Source organism: Lepisosteus platostomus, chromosome 5 (genome assembly GCF_059453375.1).
Source record: "Lepisosteus platostomus isolate fLepPlt1 chromosome 5, fLepPlt1.hap1, whole genome shotgun sequence".
NCBI lineage: Eukaryota > Metazoa > Chordata > Actinopteri > Semionotiformes > Lepisosteidae > Lepisosteus > Lepisosteus platostomus.
The window spans coordinates 45,881,862-45,903,455 of record NC_142615.1 but is presented as its reverse complement, the minus strand read 5'-3'; the positions used below and the strand labels follow the sequence as shown (position 1 = coordinate 45,903,455).

The following is a 21,594-nucleotide window of genomic DNA, read 5'->3' as shown; positions in this document are numbered from 1 at the left end:
ACTGTAGGCTGCCGTTGATCAAGCGGAGCATTCACGTTGGTAGAATTCTGAGTACGTACGGGATCCTCGGCCTCGCGCTTAGAACAAAGTCCAAGTCCTTTTGCAGACAACAGCAGTTGTCACGTGATTGTCTCTGAGGATGCGCGAAAATGGCCAAGGAGAGCTCCGATCTGAGGTTGCGCTCCCTTTTTGATCAAGACCCAGATGTGTGCTGATTGGTTGAGAGTTTGGCGGGCATTGGAGACCCACATGGTATTACCACGCCCTGCCAGTCCCTGATTGGTTGGTCAAGGTGAGATATAAGTCACTTACTCTTGACACTTAGGAATGCAGTCCAGATGTCCATTCGGCACTCCCTAGACTGATAGGCGCCAATGGTTGACCATTGATCATGATAGCCAGACTTAGCTAATTGCATCCCCGTCTGGGAGCTTGTTTCTTATCAAAAGAAAACATCTTAAATCAGCCTGCATGAATTCTTTCAGCCTGCATGGAGGGTGAGATGGGGCCTACTTTAGGAGCATACCAAAGCTTAATTCTGTCTTATTAACAAGCATTGCCGCTACATCAGCAAATCATAGATGCCGAGCAAAACTAGACCTGGTCAATACTGGGGTGCTCTCATTGGTTTTGATAGAAAAGGAGACTGCGGAACAGCATGCTGTAAAAACGGCCTTTCAGATCAGATTAATCAGCGACCCTAGAGTTTTGGCTTAACTATACACCACAAAACATTTAAAATCACACTTTCCAATTACTTTGCAGCACTATGGTCAAAGTAAGTCTGAGTCCTGAAGTGTAAATTCTCTGTCTCTCTGTGTGGTTCAGGAGACTCGATAACCTCTCTGAAAGAAGAGATCCCAGAGTACTATGATGATGCTGTAACTGTACCTCAGAGTCCAGATGCCTTGTCAGGTGGGTTATTTCAGTCCAATCACATGGGGAAACTCTGCACCAATACACACAACATAAACATACAGCACCCAATTACAAATTTGCTAACAAGGTGTTTTAGATACCTACATCCTAAACACCCAGAAAATCCTTAAACTGCTACCAAGTATTCAGCTTTTACAGAACACCTACATAAAAGAAAGAGATAAACCAAACCTTCTAAACCAAAGACATTACAATCTACAGTTAAATCTCTCTCTTTGTGAACCCAATTGCTACAAAATAAATGGGAACCTATCTCCCTGTTCTAAAGATGCTCCCACTAGCCAGGAGAGGCACTTTTTAACTAAGGGATTATATAAAAAAGAAATAAAAGTTTCTAAAAACAACAGAAAGGCAAGCTCTCTTTATGAGGTTCAAAGACTAAACTCCAGTCTGGACTCCCACAGAGTCTGAATCTCTCTACTCTTTCTTGGATCTCAGCCTCTGAATATGGAGTCTGTACTATTCTGTACCAGTTACATGAATCTGACTCTCTCTCTGTGATCTCAGCCCTGCACACTCAATCTGGGTCACTGCTGACAGTGTCCGGCTCCTCTTCAGTATCTCATAGGGTTCACATCACCACCCTCTCTGTCCAAATACAGCCAAACTTTCTCTGCCCTGTTTTCCTTCAACATCTTATTTAAAAATCTAGGAATTGTTTTACATTTATTACAGTTGTGAATAGGACTGGAAATCAGGTTCCCCCTGATCTCCTGTACTTTGAGCCTGGAGTTTTAGATCCTGTGTGATGTTCAGTTAATCAGTGTGTTCTGATGAGCTCCAGCAGTCCCGTGCTCTAGATAACTCAGTATGCTGATATGTGACAGTGAAGCTGTGCTCTGTGTGCTTTAGGAAAGCTGATGTCCTCTGTGAAAGAAGAGGCCCCTGAGTACTATGATGATGCCATCACTGTGCCCCAGAGTCCAGACACTGTGTCAGGTGAGTTATTATAAATAAGACTAAGGAGTACCCCCTGTACCAGCCCACAGTAGCCTTTGTCATTAGAAATTAGTCTCAACCTAATTTCATATCTTCAAATAAACACTACCTAGAAGAGAAGAGGTCTCTGACAGGCCAGTCTGTGTCAGAATGACAGAGCCATTACTGACCTGCTCTTCTGTTCACAGGGAGACTCCTCTCTGATGAGACACCCTCTGGGTACAGTGATGTGTTCAGCAGTGAGGAAGACCCCACTTCAGGTAAAAGTACAGCCAGGGGGCTCAGTGTGGGTTAGGTATTTCAGGGATGGGAAAGATAATCCATCTCTGTTGCACTGTCATCCAAGACAGGGGGGAATCAGGCATTTTGCAGTAGCAGTAGCTTCACTCTGTCATGTCCTACAAGGATCAATAACAGCCAATAAAGACTGAGTGACCTGAATTGTACAAAGTTAGATCACAAAGATCACAGTGTCACTGAAACCCACCTACTGACACACCTAGCCAATCAGATTTAAATTAATTTAAATTGATCAGCAGCTTTAGATTCCCCAAGACCAGGAATTCTGTTCTCTGACTGCAGAGAGAATTACTAGGCTCAGAAATTATTAGGTCTTCCTCACTGTGGTTTTAGATCATTGATACTTCATAAGTATAAGTTAATTCTACACTGAATCATCAATTCTTCCAAAAAGATACAATTTAATTAAAAAAACCTATTAAACGCTTTTGAGTACAATATTGTAACATCTATTCTGTATACTATAACTGTTAGCCCACTAATAACCATTGATATCAAAGCAGAGAACTTCTCAGATACAGTATGTTCTATTATGCTTATTGTTTGTTATGCAAATTATGATTATATCAATAAATTGTATATTGTCTGGTTAGAATACATGTGTGAGACTATAGATTATTATGTTTGATTAGTTCCTAAAAGTCTACAAGTACTCTCAAAATATACTGCTATAATTTCTTATTGTTACAGAAAATTAAAATCCCCATTCACTACACTATTGTGACTATGTAAGTGTTTTAAAAAATCTAGGTACACCTGGGTATTGTCATCAATTCCAATTCCAATTACAGTACATGGCTAGGGGCTGCAAAGCAAGGAGATGTTTGCTGAGATGCTGAGGTGTGAGATTCAGAGATCAAAGCAACCATAAAGTTCTGGTTAAATGATTGTCAATCAACTGTCAATGATAGAAGGCGAGAGCTACTTCTTGCTTCTACTACTTGTCCAGATCAACTGGAAAGACCGGACTGGAGTTTAGTCTTTGAACCTCATAAAGAGAGCTTGCCTTTCTGTTGTTTTTAGAAACTTTTATTTCTTTTTTATATAATCCCTTAGTTAAAAAGTGCCTCTCCTGGCTAGTGTGAGCATCTTTAGAACAGGGAGATAGGTTCCCATTCATTTTGTAGCAATTGGGTTCACAAAGAAAGATATTTAACTGTAGGTTGTAATGTCTTCGGTTTAGAAGGTTTGGTTTATCTCTTTCTTTTATGTAGGTGTTCTGTAAAAGCTGAATACTTGGTAGCAGTTTGAGGATTTTCTGGGTGTTTAGGATGTAGGTGTCTAAAACACCTTGTTAGCAAATTTGTAATTGCGTGTTGTATGTTTATGTTGTGTGTAGTGTTGTTAACAAATATTTAACTAATTGTCTGAACTATTACTTTTTTCAATAAAGAACAAAAGAACAAATCTCTTATGTGCCTTTAACTATACCAAATGCTTGGGTATATTCTTGGCAAAATCTTTAAAAGTAGGGGGTTATGATTAATTTATTTTTTAATTTATCTACTCAGTCATTTTTGATATTCACAATTTTCATAATCCTAATATGTAACAATATTATTTCAATAACTGGCTCATTTAACAAATCATGAGTCTGTCTCTCTGTCAGGTGTCCTCCAGCCTGGCCCTGGAGTGGACAGGGTCCTGCCCACACTGCCCTCTGAAGAAGGACCCCCTGCCCCTGACAGGACTGACTACGATGATGTTGGGGATGACTCTCAGGGAGAGGATGGGCGCTGTGAGACTGACAGAGCTGTCTGGGAGAACCTCCTCCAGCAGGTCTAGACACAGAAGAGCTTCACCAACAGAGTCACACAGTCTTACAACAGTTCTGAGCACTGAGACTGTCTGTGACCTGAGTCCACTTCACTCCACTGCTTCCACACTGACACTGTCTGTCACCTGAGAGCTCTGACCAGTGAGTCACTGTCCTCATTGACTTTGTCTACAGGACCTGCAGTTTGTGTTTTAAAACAGGGAGACCTTAAAGTTCCCTATTCCATTCAGTCTTTTTTCTTGTACAATATGATATGTTTCTGAAATAAAACTATTAATTGATATAGAATTCTGAATGTAACATTTCTGATGTGCAGAAATGTATATACATTTTCTTAACGTTTCCTTTTTAAAAATAAACCTTTTAAAACCATTTTGTCATTCATTTGTAATTTCTTAATTTTGTACAATTAAAGACTTTTAATTAAATAAATAAGGAACCTTTGGCCACTCACAATGATAAAATCAACCCCAGAAGGAGAGAATGTCTAAATGTTTGTGATCAATTCATAAGTATGATTTAATCCACACAAGGAACAAAAGGCACTGTCGACAGAGCCAGATACAACACAACCAAAGAGACAACCTGGCTGTTATTTACATTCCCTTCAAATCAAAAGGTTAAGATAGATAGATACTTTATTGATCCCATGAGAAGAAATTGCATCTATCTATCTAAGACTCCTTCACTTTATACTGCACCTCAAACCATAGGTATTTAATAGCACCCAGATTGACCAGTACAGAGCACTAGATACAGTAAAACATCTTCATATTTGAAAGAAATGTGAGTGTTTTGCACATTTCAAGCTACAACAAGTAAACATTTGAGTACCTAAGTCAATATACCTGGAATGATCAATAATGACCAACATCGGCAACTTCCAAGAAAATCATTTTCACTCATTGAATTTGATCTTCATACTCACCTTGCATTCTCAGCTATAATACTTCAAAATTACATTGCAGATTTGGTGGAAAACTTCACAAATCTGTACAATTGTATTTTAATATCTTGGTATATGTACCTTCATTTTAATATACATGTAAGCATAAATGCTGTTCAGTATATTGTACTTTTGTTGTACTTTTTAAAACATTTTACCTGAGGACGCAAGGGGACTGTTATATCTTGTGATACATGCAAGACATCAGTAAAAGAAGGTGAAATTTTAATAAAATTGGTGATTAAAAGAAAACCACAACTTGTATGATATTATCCCTCGATATCGAAGATCAATTGAAGGATTTGAAGAAACTATCAAAGAAACAGCAGCAATAGCAGATGATTTGGGTTTTGAACCAATGATTACACCTCAATAATCAATTCGTCCTCAAAAAAAGAAGAGACAGGCATGTTTTGAGCCTCATAATGATCCTCTTCTGGATCCACAAGAAACGTGTTTTGGATGTTATAACTTCCATCAAAGAGAGATCTCATCAGTTGCATGCAATTGAAACTTTCGACTTTTTGGATGGTATTGAAAATATTTTTTAAAAATAAAACAAACAATTTTCCAAAGAAGATCTCATGAAGTATTGCCAGGATCTATTCTTAGCGTTTGGTAGTGATAACACTGCTGATATTGATGGAGTAGAAACGTACGATGCGTTGACAGGATTTCTGAAGCGAGAAGTCCTAGAACACCGCCTATAAATGAGCTAGGATTCATACCAAGAAATACTTTTTGTTTTCCACCCAGAAGGCTGCTATTGCATTACACATCTTGTGAACATTATCAGTTTTGGTAGCTTCTGGGCGCGATTTTCCAAAACAGAAACTAATAACAAAGTTATTTAAGATGCACCATGTCCAAAAATTGTAAATCGAGACTAGTATTACTACAGAAGAAAATATTTAACTGAAATATCAATAAGACTATGTAAGTATAAAAAGTAGAACAATTCAATTTATATAACTTATTTTTTATTCTTATTAGAAATGGGCTCACACACCAGAAGACACTAACGTTTATCTTCGTTAGAGTGTGTGAATAACAGTTTAACCCAAAATGTTTGTAATTTGTGTAAATTGTGATTTTGTTCAAATTCAATAAATCACCTATCAACAATAAGAAATTATTAAGAAAGTAGAACATTATTTTATTTCATAAACTATAAAACATGAAGAGAGTTTACAGGTCATATCCTTCGCTTTGTCTTTTAACTTAAGCGTTCAGGATCCAAGCCCGTGTGCGGATGGTTGTGTTTCTTGAATCTCTTGTAATCATCAAAAGTCGTTGTTTAGTCCTTCAGTACTTTCTCGAGTTGTACCATGGATATTTTATACGATTAATACTATTCATGCTCTTTTGACTTTTCCTTCACATATGGTAAAAGTTCAAAGTCTCCTTATGGCTGTGCTCCACGTCTACACGAGAGCACCTGTAACAGTACAGGACACGCAGTGAGGAGTTCGCGCAGCTTTCAGTTTAGTGCGGAGTCCAGAGGGAGGACTCGCTCGCTGAATGATCTCTCAAGAAATCCCGGGTGAGATTTAACAGGTGATTTCTTCAACAGCCACGACAAGTGTGGAGACGTTCTCTGGATTTCCTGAATATGACGTTAAATTAGTTCAAATCATTTGTTGTAGTTAACAGAACTAAATGCTTTGGAGGTACATCTAAAACAGCAGAGCAACACTGTAGCACTTCGCGTGTGACTGAACTTAATTGTGTAAACCTGGCTCTCTATGAACACCGACAAAGAGTTCTCACTCAACAGAAGATTGCGATGTGAGCACAATGCGATGTGAGCATGCGCTCTACCACTGAGCTACATCCCCAGTGGTGGGTGCTCATGGAGAATGCCTGCAATTTCCCACTTTCGTGTTTCCTCTACTACAGAGTAAATTCATGGGAATGAAGAAATAAGGAAGGAAAAATAATTGCATTGAAGCTTCCAGAGAAGCTTTGGGCAAAAACGAATCAGTTATTTTTATATCCAGTCACACGGGCGACGGTGCTTAATTCCTCGACGGGGGAGTGCTTTTTTACCTCCTTACTCTACTGTCTTTTAATTCTGTTTTCTTTGAAAGCTTTTTGCATATTTTAAGTCCTCTCGGTTAAACTACGCATAGAACAACAGCAGTACTGATGATTTTCATGGACCGATGCACACTTCTTCTGTACAACTCCTGTGATAAAGCCCTGTCTGTAAATATTGTAGAAGAACGAAAAAGGGCGAAACAACGCTCCAACCACAGGAATGGTAACTGGAAGGATCGTGTTCTTATTTAATATGTCATTTTGAGATGCCTTGTCAACGCAGACAGGTGTTAGAGCTGAACAAATAATTTATAGTGGTGGTTGTAAACATGGAACATGTTATTTCTATACCAGGAAGAAAGGAGCAGACTCTTAAACTCTTTAACTCTTAAGTTAAAAGAGACAAAAACGACACCTAGTCACAGCTAACATTAATTAAAATGACATCACAACAAAAGAGCGAAGCCTTGAGTGAATCAAATTCGTTTTCATTGAATGTCTGTGTCTTCATCACTTTTGGGTAAAGTAAGCTTGAAGTTCAAAAACGATTTTGGCACGCCTGTAGAGTTTTTATGAAACAATTGCTTTGTATATACAATTGCTCTGTGTATAAAGTACATTGTGAATGTTCTCACAGCCTACAGTTTGTCTTTTTATTCCACGCACGAATATTCTTGTGTCCATATCACATATCATATAACACAGAACGCCTTCAAACCAAATGCATTTTAAAGACCACGACTTTGAAAATTTTCACAACCCCTCCATAAACATATCAGTGAGCTAATTATTCTTTTCTGACAGTCGGGGTTTTGATTGATGCGCAATTACGCACTATCTGGAACACTGGGGGACCGCTGTATACATACATTCACAACCCAGAAATACTGCTCAATAGAGTTTCATGCGAAAAACCCATATATGACCATAGGAAGCAGAACAGCAGTTTCCAATTACCCAGACTGTCAGCACGGGAATAAAGCTTTGTTTTATTTCTGAAACCCTTTCTTTATTTCCTTTTTTCATTCTGCAGGAAAATTCCTATTCTTTACTCAACAGCTTTTTAAAAACAGCACCCATGATGTTCAAATCATGATGTCCATGATTGTTTACACAGAAGACTGGCAGAGCTTTGGGTTGTGAATCTCTTTTTCTTATGGTTTTATTGAATGTGGCACTGTGCACTAGGATAGGGGGATGCTGTTCACAAGCCAATAGCATTTAAACCACAGCATCCACAATGCTGCAAGTGTTTTACACACTAAGCAGGTCCTCTGACCTTTCCCAGCCTTGCTTTGGGTTGTGAAACCTCTTTCAGTTTTTGTTATGATTTTTTCAATACGGCACCTATTAGACACGCAATACACTGGGATAGGGAGGTCCTCTTCATGACTCAATAGCATTTGAAGCACAACATTCACAATGCTACAACCAAGTGTTTTACACAGCAGACAGCCCCCCTCATACAACCTTGCTTTGGGTTGTGAAAGTGTTCTTTATTTTTTTATGATTTTTTGAATATAACACTACAGGTAATATACTGGAATAGGGGGGTCTTCTTAATACATGGGGTACATGGGGATAGCGCCTTAAAAGGTGGCTTCTCAAAGCTCTTTACAGAATGACAACAACAATAAATAAAAATACACAAGATAAAACACAATTACAATATATAGAGGAGACCGTGGATGGTGGTACTAAGAAAAGCAGAGGGGTGAAGAATGGAACCAGTTCAGTAAAGGCTTTTCTAAAGAAGAGGGTTTTGAGTCTGGATTTGAAGTAGTTTAGAGAAGGTGACTCTGTGATATCCTTGGGGAGAGAGTTCCAGGGCTTGGGGGCATAACACGAGAAGGCCCTGTCACCCACACAATGTAGATGGGCTTGGGGAACAGTTAGGAGAGCAGAATTAGAAGAGAGAAGGTTGCAAGGTGGGGAGTAGGGTGATAATAGTTCAGACAGGTACTGAGGTGCCAAGCCATGCAGAGCCTTATAGGTGAAATTATTTTTTGTTCATATAGTCATTAAGATCCAAAAGACTTGGGCAGAGATTCAACGAGCCCAGGCATAGAGACTGAGTGTCGAGCGAGCAGGAGCGGTGAGGAAGGAGACTGCGAGAACATAGATATAGATACTTTACACAAAGTACAGACAGTACATCAAGACAATATACTGTACAAACAGTAGACAACGTACAAGTAAACAATGCAGACATGTAAACAGTGACTGCAGACGTGTGGAATAAATAAGAAATTAAGGTAGATGTTTCTATTAAATTAACGGTATTCGAAATGTTGGAAAAAGAAAACCAATTTGTTTTGTAAAAAAAAATGAGAGATGATTTTTATTTTATACAGGAAAGGTGTGCGTGTCAAGTTGATCTTTTCGGAGTGCACCATTTGAAAATATAAATTGGAAGTTAGTTTGGATAACTCCTGATGGATATTGTATTACAAATAAAGCTAAAAAGATATAATTTAAAATTGTTCATAGGTTTTATCCAGTTAAATAAGTACTGTCTAAATTTAAGCATGAGCAGGATGATTTGTGCGTTTTTTGTCAGGTTGAAAGGGAATCTTTGGTACATTTACTTGTAAGGTGTGTGTTTGTGAAGTTGGACGGACTTGCAGAGTTTTTTTGTAGGCATTTAAAGGTATTTTTTTTAGGTTTAAGGACTTTGATATTGTACTGTGTAAGAGAACTTTTTAAAAAAAGAATTTATTTATAGCAAATGTATTAGTCATTCTGAGTAAATTTCACATTCATAAATCAAAACGGTCCAATAATACTCCCCTTTTTAGTCCTTTTCAGATGGAGTTGAAATATTATTTAAATTCTATAAAAATGAAAAAAATGCTTAAGCAAGGAAAACATTTGATACATGTAAAAAAATATAATTTACTTCGTTACCTCTGCCAGTTAATTTTTTTTCTGTTCGTGTTTTTTTTCTCTTGTATCTGTTTCTGCTCCTCTAGTTGTATTTGTAAATTATTTACACATTTAATAAAAAAAAAAAATGTCGACCGTATACGTTACACTATAATATAACGCAAACATCTATTCTGGACTATTTTTTTTTCAGATTTTTATTATTCGAATAATATTTTTGTGGTTTATAGCAACGGTCACTAAGGAAGTTCATCTGATAACCCGGAAATCCTCTCTTTGACCACATTTCGCTTTCTGTGTTCAAGCCCATGTGTTTGCAGCCGCGGCAGCTGCAGGACTTGTCTGTGTCTTCCAGATCGACTCTGAAAAAAATGGAGAATCTGTTGCTTAATCTGAAAACTGAGGCGCACTTTTTCGTGGAGACTGTGCTTAAATCGATCGTGCATGAAGTTTCGGAAGTTTTCCGAAACCGGACAGATGATTCCGAGAAGTCGATTGAAGAAAAACTCCGCCGGATCTCTCAGGTTCTGGCGAGACGGGTCGTGATTAAAATCACGTCTGTCGACAACGGTTTCGGGGTCGAAATCGCGCAAATGAAGCAGGAAAACGAGCTTCACTGTTTCGTGGAGGTTTTGCTCAAATCGTTCGTGTATGAAGTTTCAGAAGTTTTCCGAAACAGGATGTCTGACTCTGAGAACGAGTTTCAAGACAAACTCCGCAGCGTCTCCCAGATCCTGGTGAGTCGGGCCGTGATTAATATCACACAGTGTGTGGAGGACAGTTTCGGGACAGAAATAACGCGAATGAAGGAAAACGAGACCTTTAAAGTGCGACTGCAGCTGTGGGAGAAGGAGTCGGGAGCAGGAGGAGATCAGAGACAGACGGATCATGTTGGACTCATGCCTCCCTGTGAAATCACTGCAGAAACAAATGAAGAAACGGAGCCGTCGGGTAAGTGCGATGACTTATGTAGTAATGTCTGTGTTTAAAAACGGTGTTTTTAACTTCCTCACTGTTGAATCTGTAGTGGAGAGATGCAGAGCAAAGTAGGAAAGGTTTGTGATGTTGCCGAGGGGTTCTTTTCTGCGAACTTAACTAGTTGTGGTCTGGTTATATTCTCATTAATGTTATTGCTGTTCTTTAAATGTGGACAGAAATATGTCGTCAATTGATACACTTTCTCCATGTGAAAGGCAATTTAGGAGACTTTGGAGTCTTGGAAATATGTTTGTGGGCAGATTATTTATCGACGTGGCGGTAACTATCTCTTCTGTGCAGTGTTAATGTACCTTATTGTACATTAAAGCAGTGTCCAGTCAGCCAGTGTGTCTGTATGAACCCCTCTCTCTCTCAGTGCAGTGTTAATGTACTGGAGTGTCCAGTGTGTCTGTATGAACACCCCTCTCTCTCAGTGCACTGTTAATGTACTGGAGTGTCCGGTCAGTGTGTCTGTATAAACCCCTCTCTCTCTCAGTGCAGTGTTAATGTACTGTAGTGTCCAGTCAGTGTGTCTGTATTAACCCCCCTCTCTCTCAGTGCAGTGTTCATGTACTGGAGTGTCCAGTCAGTGTGTTAAATACTGGCAATTTAGACAGAACAAATGTTTTCGTGAAATTACATCCCCGACTGTCCTCTGCTGCCCTTTTCAATCCTCTGCTGAGCACAAAAGAGTCTTAAGAAAATGATTACAACTCTGTTCTATCAGCTTCCCCTCCTAGACCCTGTTAATTGCTGCGATGAGTTATTGCTTTGTGCTCTGTTTTGCCGTCTTCTGAATATAGTCTGAGGAATACCCAATGATGAACTAATGTAGCTGGTGTAGTAAAGCAGGCTTAATTATTATAGAACCACTAATGTCAAGACAGCGCTTGCTTTTCCCCCACAATTGGAAACTAAAATATTATTTTTTATGGTTTTAATACGTGCGTATTTTATGTAAAACAAAATTACATAAATTGGACTACCTTCGGTTCAGGAGCAAGTAAAGGTTTATTCCCTGCCGGAAAGAGAAGAAACAACATTTCAGCTGTTGAAGAAGGTTTCCACAGCCGAAATGTTTCTTTTTTTCTCTTTTCAGCACAGGAATAAAGCTCTACATGTTCCTATGCAGCCTACGCATGCTGACGCAGCTCCCCACCTGAACTACTTTAAGTATTCATGCTGTATATATTATTTACATCTGTAGATTATGTGTTACTTTCAGATTCATCCTGTTTGTGTTCTAGGTTTTGATGTACAGATTTGATTTCGTCACCCCATTTTGATAAATATAATATTGGTTTACCTGCAGTATATTTTGTAGATGGAATATTTAATAGTAGACGTATTCAGTAGTACAAAGCTTTGAGGTCCTGCCTAGTTTGTGTTGAAAGAAAGCAAATGAATGAGTTATTTTCCCCAGACTGTGATTTGTGTACTGGGATAGTCGAGTTGAAATGTATTTAGTTACACAAAAACGGCGGTATCACCACGTTTTCCTTTGTTTACTTCGCCCATTTGGAGTTCAGTCTGCTGAAGACGAATGAACACAACGTGTCACTCCCTTTTGGTTCGGGGACAGACGCGATGAGATTCAATTTCATCAGCCTGCGAATGGAGAAAGGAAAACAAAAACATATTTAAGAAATTCTGTCCACATGCACTGAAGTCCACAGTTCTTACGCTGCGTCATGGAGGTGTGGACCTGGAGGAAGGGCTTAGGGTACAGTTTGGAAATTGGGACGTGGTCTTATAATGTTAGTGAATAGGGAGGACACGTTACGCCATGAATCAAGAAATGTGTGTTGAATGTCTTATAAACCCTCTTAACATTGACACAGAAGCAGGATTTGTGGCTGCTGCGGTTCGGAGCCTCGCATTGTCTTGCAAATGTGCTCATCTGTGTGACAATGAACCCTTTCTCAGTCTGTCTGGGGGGTGGGGCTCAATCTACTGTCTCCCTTCCTCGATTTAACATCTGATTCGTCCTCACTACCACTACGGGCTTAAGAGCTCATGAATTTAAAGTGAATATTTAATAGGCTGTGATATATATATGTAACCAATATAAATGTCAATATAATATACATATTACTGAGAAGTTATCATCGGTGAATGATTTTAAGATTTTAATGATAAATATCTATTGTACGTAGTTACTTTAACATCTTTGTATATAAAATTTCAGATTAAAACAAAGTTTTTGCATATTCTTGTGTGTATATATATGGTTCAGCCACAGAACCAGAAGAACATGTCTCCTTCTTCTTATAATATTATTGTGGTTTTGTTTTTGTTACTGAGAGATCTTGGTACATAGTATATATATATAAAACCATTTTCCATTGTAATTCAAGGTTGTGTATCGCTGAAAGTCTAACACACAACAGAGAATGGTGATATACATAGAAAAATTGGTACCAGATGATTATTTGTAGCGGGTTCCTGAATATTTGTCCAACAAGAGACACTTTTTTGTTGAAACTATCAGGTTTTGATGTACTTTCATGTGAACTCTTGCTCTTCAGATGGTAAGAGATTGCATCTGGTATTGCATGTAATTAAATGGTGATACTTTTATTTGCTCTGTTTCCTATATCAGGAAAATATAGTATATGCTCAGTAGAGGGGCAAAGTTTTTAGTAGTGTCGTGGGAATTTTCTCTAAACACTTAAACACGCAGGAAGAGATTCTGCATTCAAATAGTATGCTCCGTGAAGTTGCCCCTCCTACAGACAGCACAAACAATGAAACCCACGTGATTCGTTAGTGCTATGTTTGTGCCATTGAACGTAACTTCTGTGCTGCTTTCGTTCCCAAGATATAGCGCCTTGTTTTTTCGGAGTCGTGATGTCACTCAGCCCCCTTCAACGTCTTTGGGGAACCGGAACGGTCTCAATCGTTAGTGCTGTGTTTGTGCCGTTGAAAGTAACTTCCCTGCTACTTTCTTTCACGAGATATAGCGCCTTCTTTTTGGGGGGTTGTGACGTCACTCAGCCCCCCTACAACGTCTTAGGAGGACCGGACCGGTCTCATTCATTAGTGCTGGGATAGTGCCGGTTTGTGCCGTTGAAAGTAGCGTTTGTGCTGCTTTCGTTCCCGAGATATAGCGCCTTGTTTTTCCATTGATCACGTGACCATGCACAGTGACTTTGATCTCGAGTAAATCCGTCAACTGAGTTAAAGCACTCTGTTACCAGCGCGAGAGTAACAATTCTATAACTTTGTTCCTCTGTTTGCCCAGGTACGGGGGGCGGTGGTGGATTTTGCATTTAATATCATTATCTTCTATGTGTTTGTGTGAACAGGAAAATTAAATTTGTCTCCAATATCATACCCGAATTAGAAGAGTTTCAAGTGTAGCCTTAAAAAGTGACATTAGCAAACAATTGTATGTTCTTACAAAGAGGCTTTAACGAACACATCTTAATACCTCGTAGCGGTGACCTTTTTTAAAAATCATAAGAAGTAATCAGTTTCGCATTGTCTCCTTCTTAAATAAACAGGCATCAAGGGACATGTGAAGATTCGACCTGTCTGTCGAGCCACGTATTTAAAAAGACTTGAATTTGCAACATTCTGAACCATTGTTGCTCTCTTTTATGCAAAGCCAAAGTGAAAAGGAACCAGGACTTCAGGACTTTTTTTTTAAAGGGGCACTATGTACAAAGTTTACACAGTTCATAACACAACCAAGAAACAAGAGTCTATCATCTCACACATGAACACCGTGGCAATACTGGAAATTGTTTTTATTTTCACAGAACAGAAGTGAACATATATCTAGGTTCTTTGGAAAAACTGGCATTATCCACGTGTTTGTATTTACAGGGGTCTTATGCACAAACATGAAACGATTAGCTCAGTCCTTTTATCTGTATTTTTGGTCAGTCCTTGGTGTAGAAAACAGCATGAGTGCACACCTTGAGCTCTGAAGACACAGATATGACTGCCTTTGTTAGATCGCCAGATTTCTCCCAGGTGAAGTCGTGTCTTTTGCAATATGCAATGTAATGACCCAGGACAGGTGGGCAGAATGCAGTGACACCTCTTAATTTGAAGGTCCCATTTAATTCCAGGTTATGTGGAAAATCTGAAAGTTGACTCTCAAAGATATTTTGAGACTGGACAGTGTTTTCTTCACGACTCAGCCAATCTCCCACATCACAGTCAATGACAGGATGTTGCCCAGTTGACAAGCGGTGCTCTACAGTACCATTACACAACATGTGTTCTGATAAAGCTGGGTCACAAACTTGCATTTCTATCAGGGTGTTCTGCACATCTGTAATTTGAACAAGTGTTAACAACACTTTTGCTATGATTTCTGAAATATTACATTCAGCTCTCACTTATTGTAGCTCTGACTCTGTTTTAATTGCACCAAAGATGTCCCTCAAAATTTTAGCTCTTAGAACATAAACATCTTTGTGCACACCTTTCTGTGCCAAATGTTTCACCAGTTGTAGATGCTATCTACAGCCTGATTAACATAGCTGCTATAAGACCTGCTATCGCAATAGGCCCTGCATAGGCACTGACATCAAAGGCACTAGTGTTCAGTACACTCACAGTGTCTCCACTCACCTTTACTGGGGGCAGGTCTCTGCTGCTTCAGTTCCTCATCAGAGCCACTACAGCCTTTTTCACAGGAACCGAACAATCTATGTTGTAACCACTCAGAACAAGGCACAAGATAAAAAGATGGTTTCCGTTTTTTAGGTAGTGCTGGATGTCTCTGCCTCACAGGTGGTAGCACTGACAACGGCCCTCTCACACTGCTGGGAAACACTATGAACACCCATTGATATTCTCATACCTCCTATGTGTGCTAGGTGCTTCATAAGGAACCTGTCATCTCGCATTGGCAGTGTCATGCTTCAGCACTGATTGTATTAGGTTTTTGAAATCCGCCTCCTCATTGGCTGAACTTGCAGTAATGTTCACACTTTTGAAAAGTGGAACCATTAAGCCTATCCAGAGTGGGAGATAGCAAGCAAGCCTCGTGAGATGAGGAACAATCTCCGGTAGGAAATGCAGGTTATGTCTATCACCACTGTCCACAGCAAGCAACCTGTATTCTTCACAGATTTCTGTTACCCAGTCTTCCAATGCTGTCGGGCATGCATCAAGGGTACAACTTGGCTCTTCGTCCCCAGCTACACCTATTTTTTCTAGAACTTCATCAGAAGGAAAAGCATCGTATCCTTCTGCTATTTTTTTGTGTGTGAGGTTTTAAGTGTGATTTTATCTGTTATGCATGTATACATTTATTCTTTGTTACCTTTGCAGTCCTGCAGCACTTGGGTATATTCTTTTGTCAGGTTATGTCTGGCAGCACAGCCTGAATGTTAGTACTGTTAAGTTCCTACCCTCCTAACAGTGCCCGTAGGTGATGAATCCTGGAATGAAGGGCAAATATGTAGAATGAGTACTTTGGTGCAACAACATACATTGTTTAAAATACAAAAAAACAAATCCTGTCCTCACATCGACTTTCGTAACCAAACAATGTGTAAAATGTTTAACAATGTCAGAATAACAATGAACAATGCAGAGCTTTAATCCAGTACATTTCCTTGGTCTCTTAAGTGTGGTAACAGTGTAACACACCAAATGATGCAATTTTATACCAACTCTGTACTTCCTTAATATACTCTGTTATGTGAGGGTATAACTTAATAAAGCTCACAAAACTAATTTTATCCTGTTCTATGCTCTGTGAAGGCAGACCTTAATCTATTGTCAAATGGTTAACTCTATTACATTTACTACAATAGTGGAATCACCAGTTTCGTGCCTGCTGCTTCTGGGACATGATACAAACAACGTAAACCGTGCAAACATTCCCAAAGATGCTCAGAACTTCAAAGAGGCAGGTACTTCAATGTACATTATAAACCCCTCTCCTCCTCTACAGGTAATGGAACAATAGAAAGTCAACAGGTCCTTAATAAGCTACTGCATGCAGTAGGTCTGATATCTACTTTTCATACACAATTAAGAATTAACAATCAAAAATCACAAATATGTAGTGCAGTACGTGGAATCTGACCGCTCAAGGTTTAAAAAAAATCAAGCAATTGATGAGTAGTTTAAATCCCCAGAAAGAAATAAGGATGAATGCAAAACACTGTATATTGCTTGGAACTGAAGTCTCAAACAACAAATCGTGGCGAGCTTTACACTTCTCTTTTGTTAGCTCCATGATGTCACCCTTTAATCTTAGTGTTCATGTGATGGCCGAATCCCTAGCTAGACCCATGGCCCGGGTATTATAGGAAATGTTTAATGCAAAGTATAGAGAAGTCCGATTAACACTCAAAAATGTAACAAAAAATGAATTTCACCAAACCTAGCTTAAACTGTGCTTCTTCCCAATTTTTACGTGATTTATAATAATATCCTTTCAGTTACATAGTGCTTCTCTGGAAACCCCAGTGAACGCGCTCTACAGGTAATGGGGACTTCCCTCCACCGCGTAAATGAAAATAACTAAGTTTTTTACATTGTTATGGATTACAGTTTAAGTGCACATCAAAAAGTCTCTGTATATGTAGATAGAAATTGATAAATTAATATTTTGTAGACCTGCCTACTCACGTTAACTGCAATACCAAGGCCCATCACCACTTCTTTCATTTATGATATGTTTTTAAAGCATTGCATTCACCACTTAATCATTTCTGCTTTCACATCAGCAATTTCTAACATGTCAGAGATTTTTTGGGGTTCAGTTCTCCTTGTAACACTTACAGAAATAAAACATTATAATTTAAATTCAGAAGTGTGACAAATCCTTTCAAGTTTCACTTGCATGTGTAGAAATATCATGATAACGGCAAATGCAGCTTACTAATTTTTGTAGTATTCCCCACGAAATAAAACAAGTTTCTCAAATATCTTTACTTTAAAATAAATTCATGAACGTCAACGTAGCATCATAATTACAGTATAGCATTTCTAGTTTGTAAAGTAACTTACGATTTGGAAGAAGAGGTCTTCGCCAGAGATGCAGATAAATCAAACATCAACTGCAAAGGCTGGGGTCAGCTGATCAAGAGATCACAATTGAAAGATCTGGTGGTCGTGAACTTGCGGTTTTGTATGGTGCCGACGGCACAGAGTGACGTCACGGCCAGAAAAAGAAGGCACTATATTAAAATGTAAAACATCCACCCCCACCCGACCAGACAGAGTCGGAAAACAAATTGCATTCATTGTTTTCATCACATCCAGTAATTTAAGTACTGAGTGTGTTGGTACCTGTAAACGTCCTTGTAGTCATATCTGTGTATTCAGAGGTCAAGGTGTGCCCTCATGCTGTATTCTATACCAAGGACTGACCAGAAACACAGATAAAAGAACTGTGAGCTAATCGTTTCATGTTTGCGCATAAGACCCCTGTAAATACAAACACATGGATAATGCCAATTTTCAGAGAACCTAGATATATGTTTACTTCTGTTCTGTGAAAATAAAACTATTTTCCAATATTGCCACGGTGTTCATGTGTGAGATGATAGACTCTTGTTTCTCGGTTGTGTTATGAACTGTGTAAACTTTGTACATAGTGCCCCTTTAAAAAAAAGGTCCTGAAATCCTGGTTCCTTTTCACTTTGGCTTTGCATAAAAAAGAGCAACAATGGTTCAGAAAGTTGCAAATTCAAGTCTTTTTAAATACGTGGCTCGACAGACAGGTTGAATTTTCACACGTCCCTTGATGCCTGTTTATCTAAGAAGGAGACAATGCGAAACTGATTACTTCTTCAGATTTTTAAAAAAGGTCACCGCTATGAGGTATTAAGACTTGTTTGTTAAAGCCTCTTTGTAAGAATATACAATTTTGCTAATGTTTGCTTTTTAAGTCTACACCCGCAACTCTTCTAATTGGGGTATGATATTGGAGACAAATTATATTTTCTTGTTCACACAAACGCATAGAAGATAATGATATTAAATGTAAAATCCACCACCGCCCCCCGTACCTGGGCAAACAGAGGAACGAAGTTGCAGAATTGTTACTCTCGCGCTGGTAACAGAGTGCTTGAACTTGGCAGACGGGGTTACTTGAGGTCCAAGTCACCGTGCATGGTCACGTGATCATCAGAAAAACAAGGCGCTATATCTCGGGAATGAAAGCAGCACAAACGCTACTTTCAACGGCACAAACACAGCACTAACGATTGAGACCGGTCTGGTTCCCCTACAACGTTGTAGGGGGGCTGAGTGACGTCACCCCCTGAAAAAGAAGATGTTATATCTAAGGAACGAAAGTAGCTGGGAAGTTACTTTCAATGGCACAAACCGGCACAAAAGCAGCACTAACGAATGAGACCAGTCTGGTTCCGCTACGATCTTGTAGGGGGGCTGAGAGATGTCATGACCCCGAAAAAACAAGGCTCTATATCTCGGAATTGAAAGCAGCACAAATGCTACTTTTAACGCCACAAACGTAACACTAACGAATGAGGTGAGTTTAATCATTTGTGCTGTTTGTAGAGGGGCCAACTTCACGGAGCCAATTAACCCCACTCTCTCAGTGCAGTGTTAATGTACTGTAGCGTTTGGTCAGTGTGTCTGTATGAACCCCCTCTCTCTCAGTGCAGTGTTCATGTACTGGAGTGTCCAGTCAGTGTGTCTGTATGAACCCCTCTCTCTCTCAGTGCAGTGTTCATGTACTGGAGTGTCCAGTCAGTGTGTCTGTATTAACCCCTCTCTCTCGTTCAGTGCAGTGTTAATGTACTGCAGTGTCCAGTCGGTGTGTCTGTATGAACCTTTCTCTCTCAGTGCAGTGTTAATGTACTGGAGTGTCCAGTCGGTGTGTCTGTATTAACCCCCCTCTCTCTTTCATTGCAGTGTTCATGTACTGCAGTGTCCAGTCTGTGTGTCTGTATTAACCCCTCTCTCTCGTTCAGTGCAGTGTTAATGTACCGGAGTGTCCAGTCAGTGTGTCTGTATTTACCTCTCTCTCTCAGTGCAGTGTTAATGTACTGGAGTGTCCAGTCAATGTGTCTGCATGAACCCCTCTCTTTCCCAGTGCAGTGTTAATGTAAATGTATATTATTATTATTTCTGTAGTCTTACTTTTTACATGGTAGTTAGGTTTCTGACAAAGCTTGTATATCTAAAATCACATAATATTAGAAACCCCCTTAAACCCTCTTATTCCTCTATGCTTAAACAACCCAAATTGATTGCGAGTATACTAGACGTGTGTTTGTGTAGCTTAAAGCTTACAGCTTTAGCTTGAAGCATTTTTTTAGATCACATGGCCTCAGCTATCATTACTATGCTTATGATACTCATATATACATACATACCAAACCTTATGCTGATGTGGCTGTCTCTATTCTAATTGCATCTCTGACATAAGAACTTGGATGACTCAAAATGTCCTTCATGTTAACTGTGACAAGACTGAAACCATGCTTATTGGCACCACCCATCAACTTTATAAAACCCGTAAGAAACCCTATCTGTAGATGGTCTTGTACTTGAGCTTCAGTCTAAACTGAAAAACTTGGGGATGATATTTGACGTTCGACCCACATGTGTAGAATGTTGTCAAAACATTTTCATTCACTTCAGAAATATTCCTCGACTACGCCCTATGTTATCACTAACTGTGGCTGAAAAGTGTTGTCTAATCTTGAATTGACTATTGTAACCCTCTACTCTCTGGGGTTTCTAAATCACCATTGAAGAAACTCCAGTATGTCCACAATTCGGCAGCCAGAATCCTAACCAGGTCTAGTGCAAGTGTTCACATTACTCTTATCCTGGAGTCCTTGCACTGGCTTCCTGTCAAGTTTCCTGTCGACATAACAGTCCTCCTGCTCACCTATAAGGCTCTCCATGGCTCGGTACCTGTCTGAGTTATCACCCTACTCCCCACCTCACAACCTTCGCTCTTCTAATTCTGCTCTCCTTACTGTCCCCCAAGCCCGTCTACATTGTATAGGTGACATGGCCTTCACCTGTTATCCCCCCAAGCTGTGAAACTCTCTCCCTAAGGATATCGGCGAGTCACCTTCTCTAAACTCCTTCAAATCCAGACTCAAAACCTTCTTCTTCAGAAGAGCCTTTATTTAACTGTTCTTTACCCCTCTGCTCCTACTGTACTTAGTACCACCATCTACCATCTTCTCTAACTGTGTATTCTCATCGTGCTTAAATTGTGTATTTTTTGTTGTTGTCATTCTATAAAACGCTTTGAGAAGCCACCTTTAAAGGTGCTATATAAAATAGTTTTTTTATTATTATTATAAAGGTCTTGTTTTCTTGTCCTGTGTTTACAGGCTCAGAGGCCAGTACTCTCTCTGAAGCTGGGGAAAGGGCTCCTCTTGAACAGCAGCACAGTGAGGAGGAGTGGGGCTCCAGTCTGATGCAGGAGACAGTGCTCATTGCAGCACAAGAGAAAGAGAAACTCAGGGAGCAGCACACCAAGAGCAGACAGAGTGTCAAGGATCTGGACTCTGTGCCCACGATGAAGACAGACCCTGAGAGTGAGACTCCTGGGCTCTTAGTATGTGATGATTTTACAGAGATGAATAATCTGGACTTGAACAATATTACACAAGGTTGTAATGAACTGGGCTGTGTCTCTGTACAAGAGCACAGTGAAGAACTGGGTGTCTTTAATCTTACAGAGCAGGACATGGAGCCCCAGTTGATTGACTGTGCAGAGCAGCAGACTGATGTACCTGGTGAAGAGAACAGTGTTGAGATACAGCACCGAGAGAAGAGTCAGTACAGGGAGGAGCAACAGCAGCTCCTACAGGGCTTG

At 39.5% G+C, this 21,594-nt stretch overlaps 2 protein-coding genes across 2 annotated transcripts in view; both read left to right on the top strand.

The window, feature by feature from the left end:
• The window catches only part of LOC148667324 (scavenger receptor cysteine-rich type 1 protein M130-like), a 41,032-nt gene extending 37,069 nt beyond the window's left edge, over positions 1-3,963 (top strand). The window contains exons 10-12 of the mRNA XM_088632933.1: positions 829-915; positions 1,792-1,878; positions 3,848-3,963. Coding sequence (XP_088489059.1) covers positions 829-915; positions 1,792-1,878; positions 3,848-3,963 — 290 coding nt within the window. The remainder of the gene's footprint in view (positions 1-828; positions 916-1,791; positions 1,879-3,847) is intronic.
• A 6,161-nt stretch (positions 3,964-10,124) lies between these two features.
• Positions 10,125-21,591, top strand: LOC148667323 (uncharacterized; the record flags this gene model as incomplete). Its single annotated transcript, XM_088632932.1, has 2 exons — positions 10,125-10,778; positions 21,107-21,591. Coding segments are annotated over exons 1-2 (1,128 nt in total), but the record flags the coding sequence as incomplete, so codon positions are not given.
• Positions 21,592-21,594: the final 3 nt, after the last annotated feature.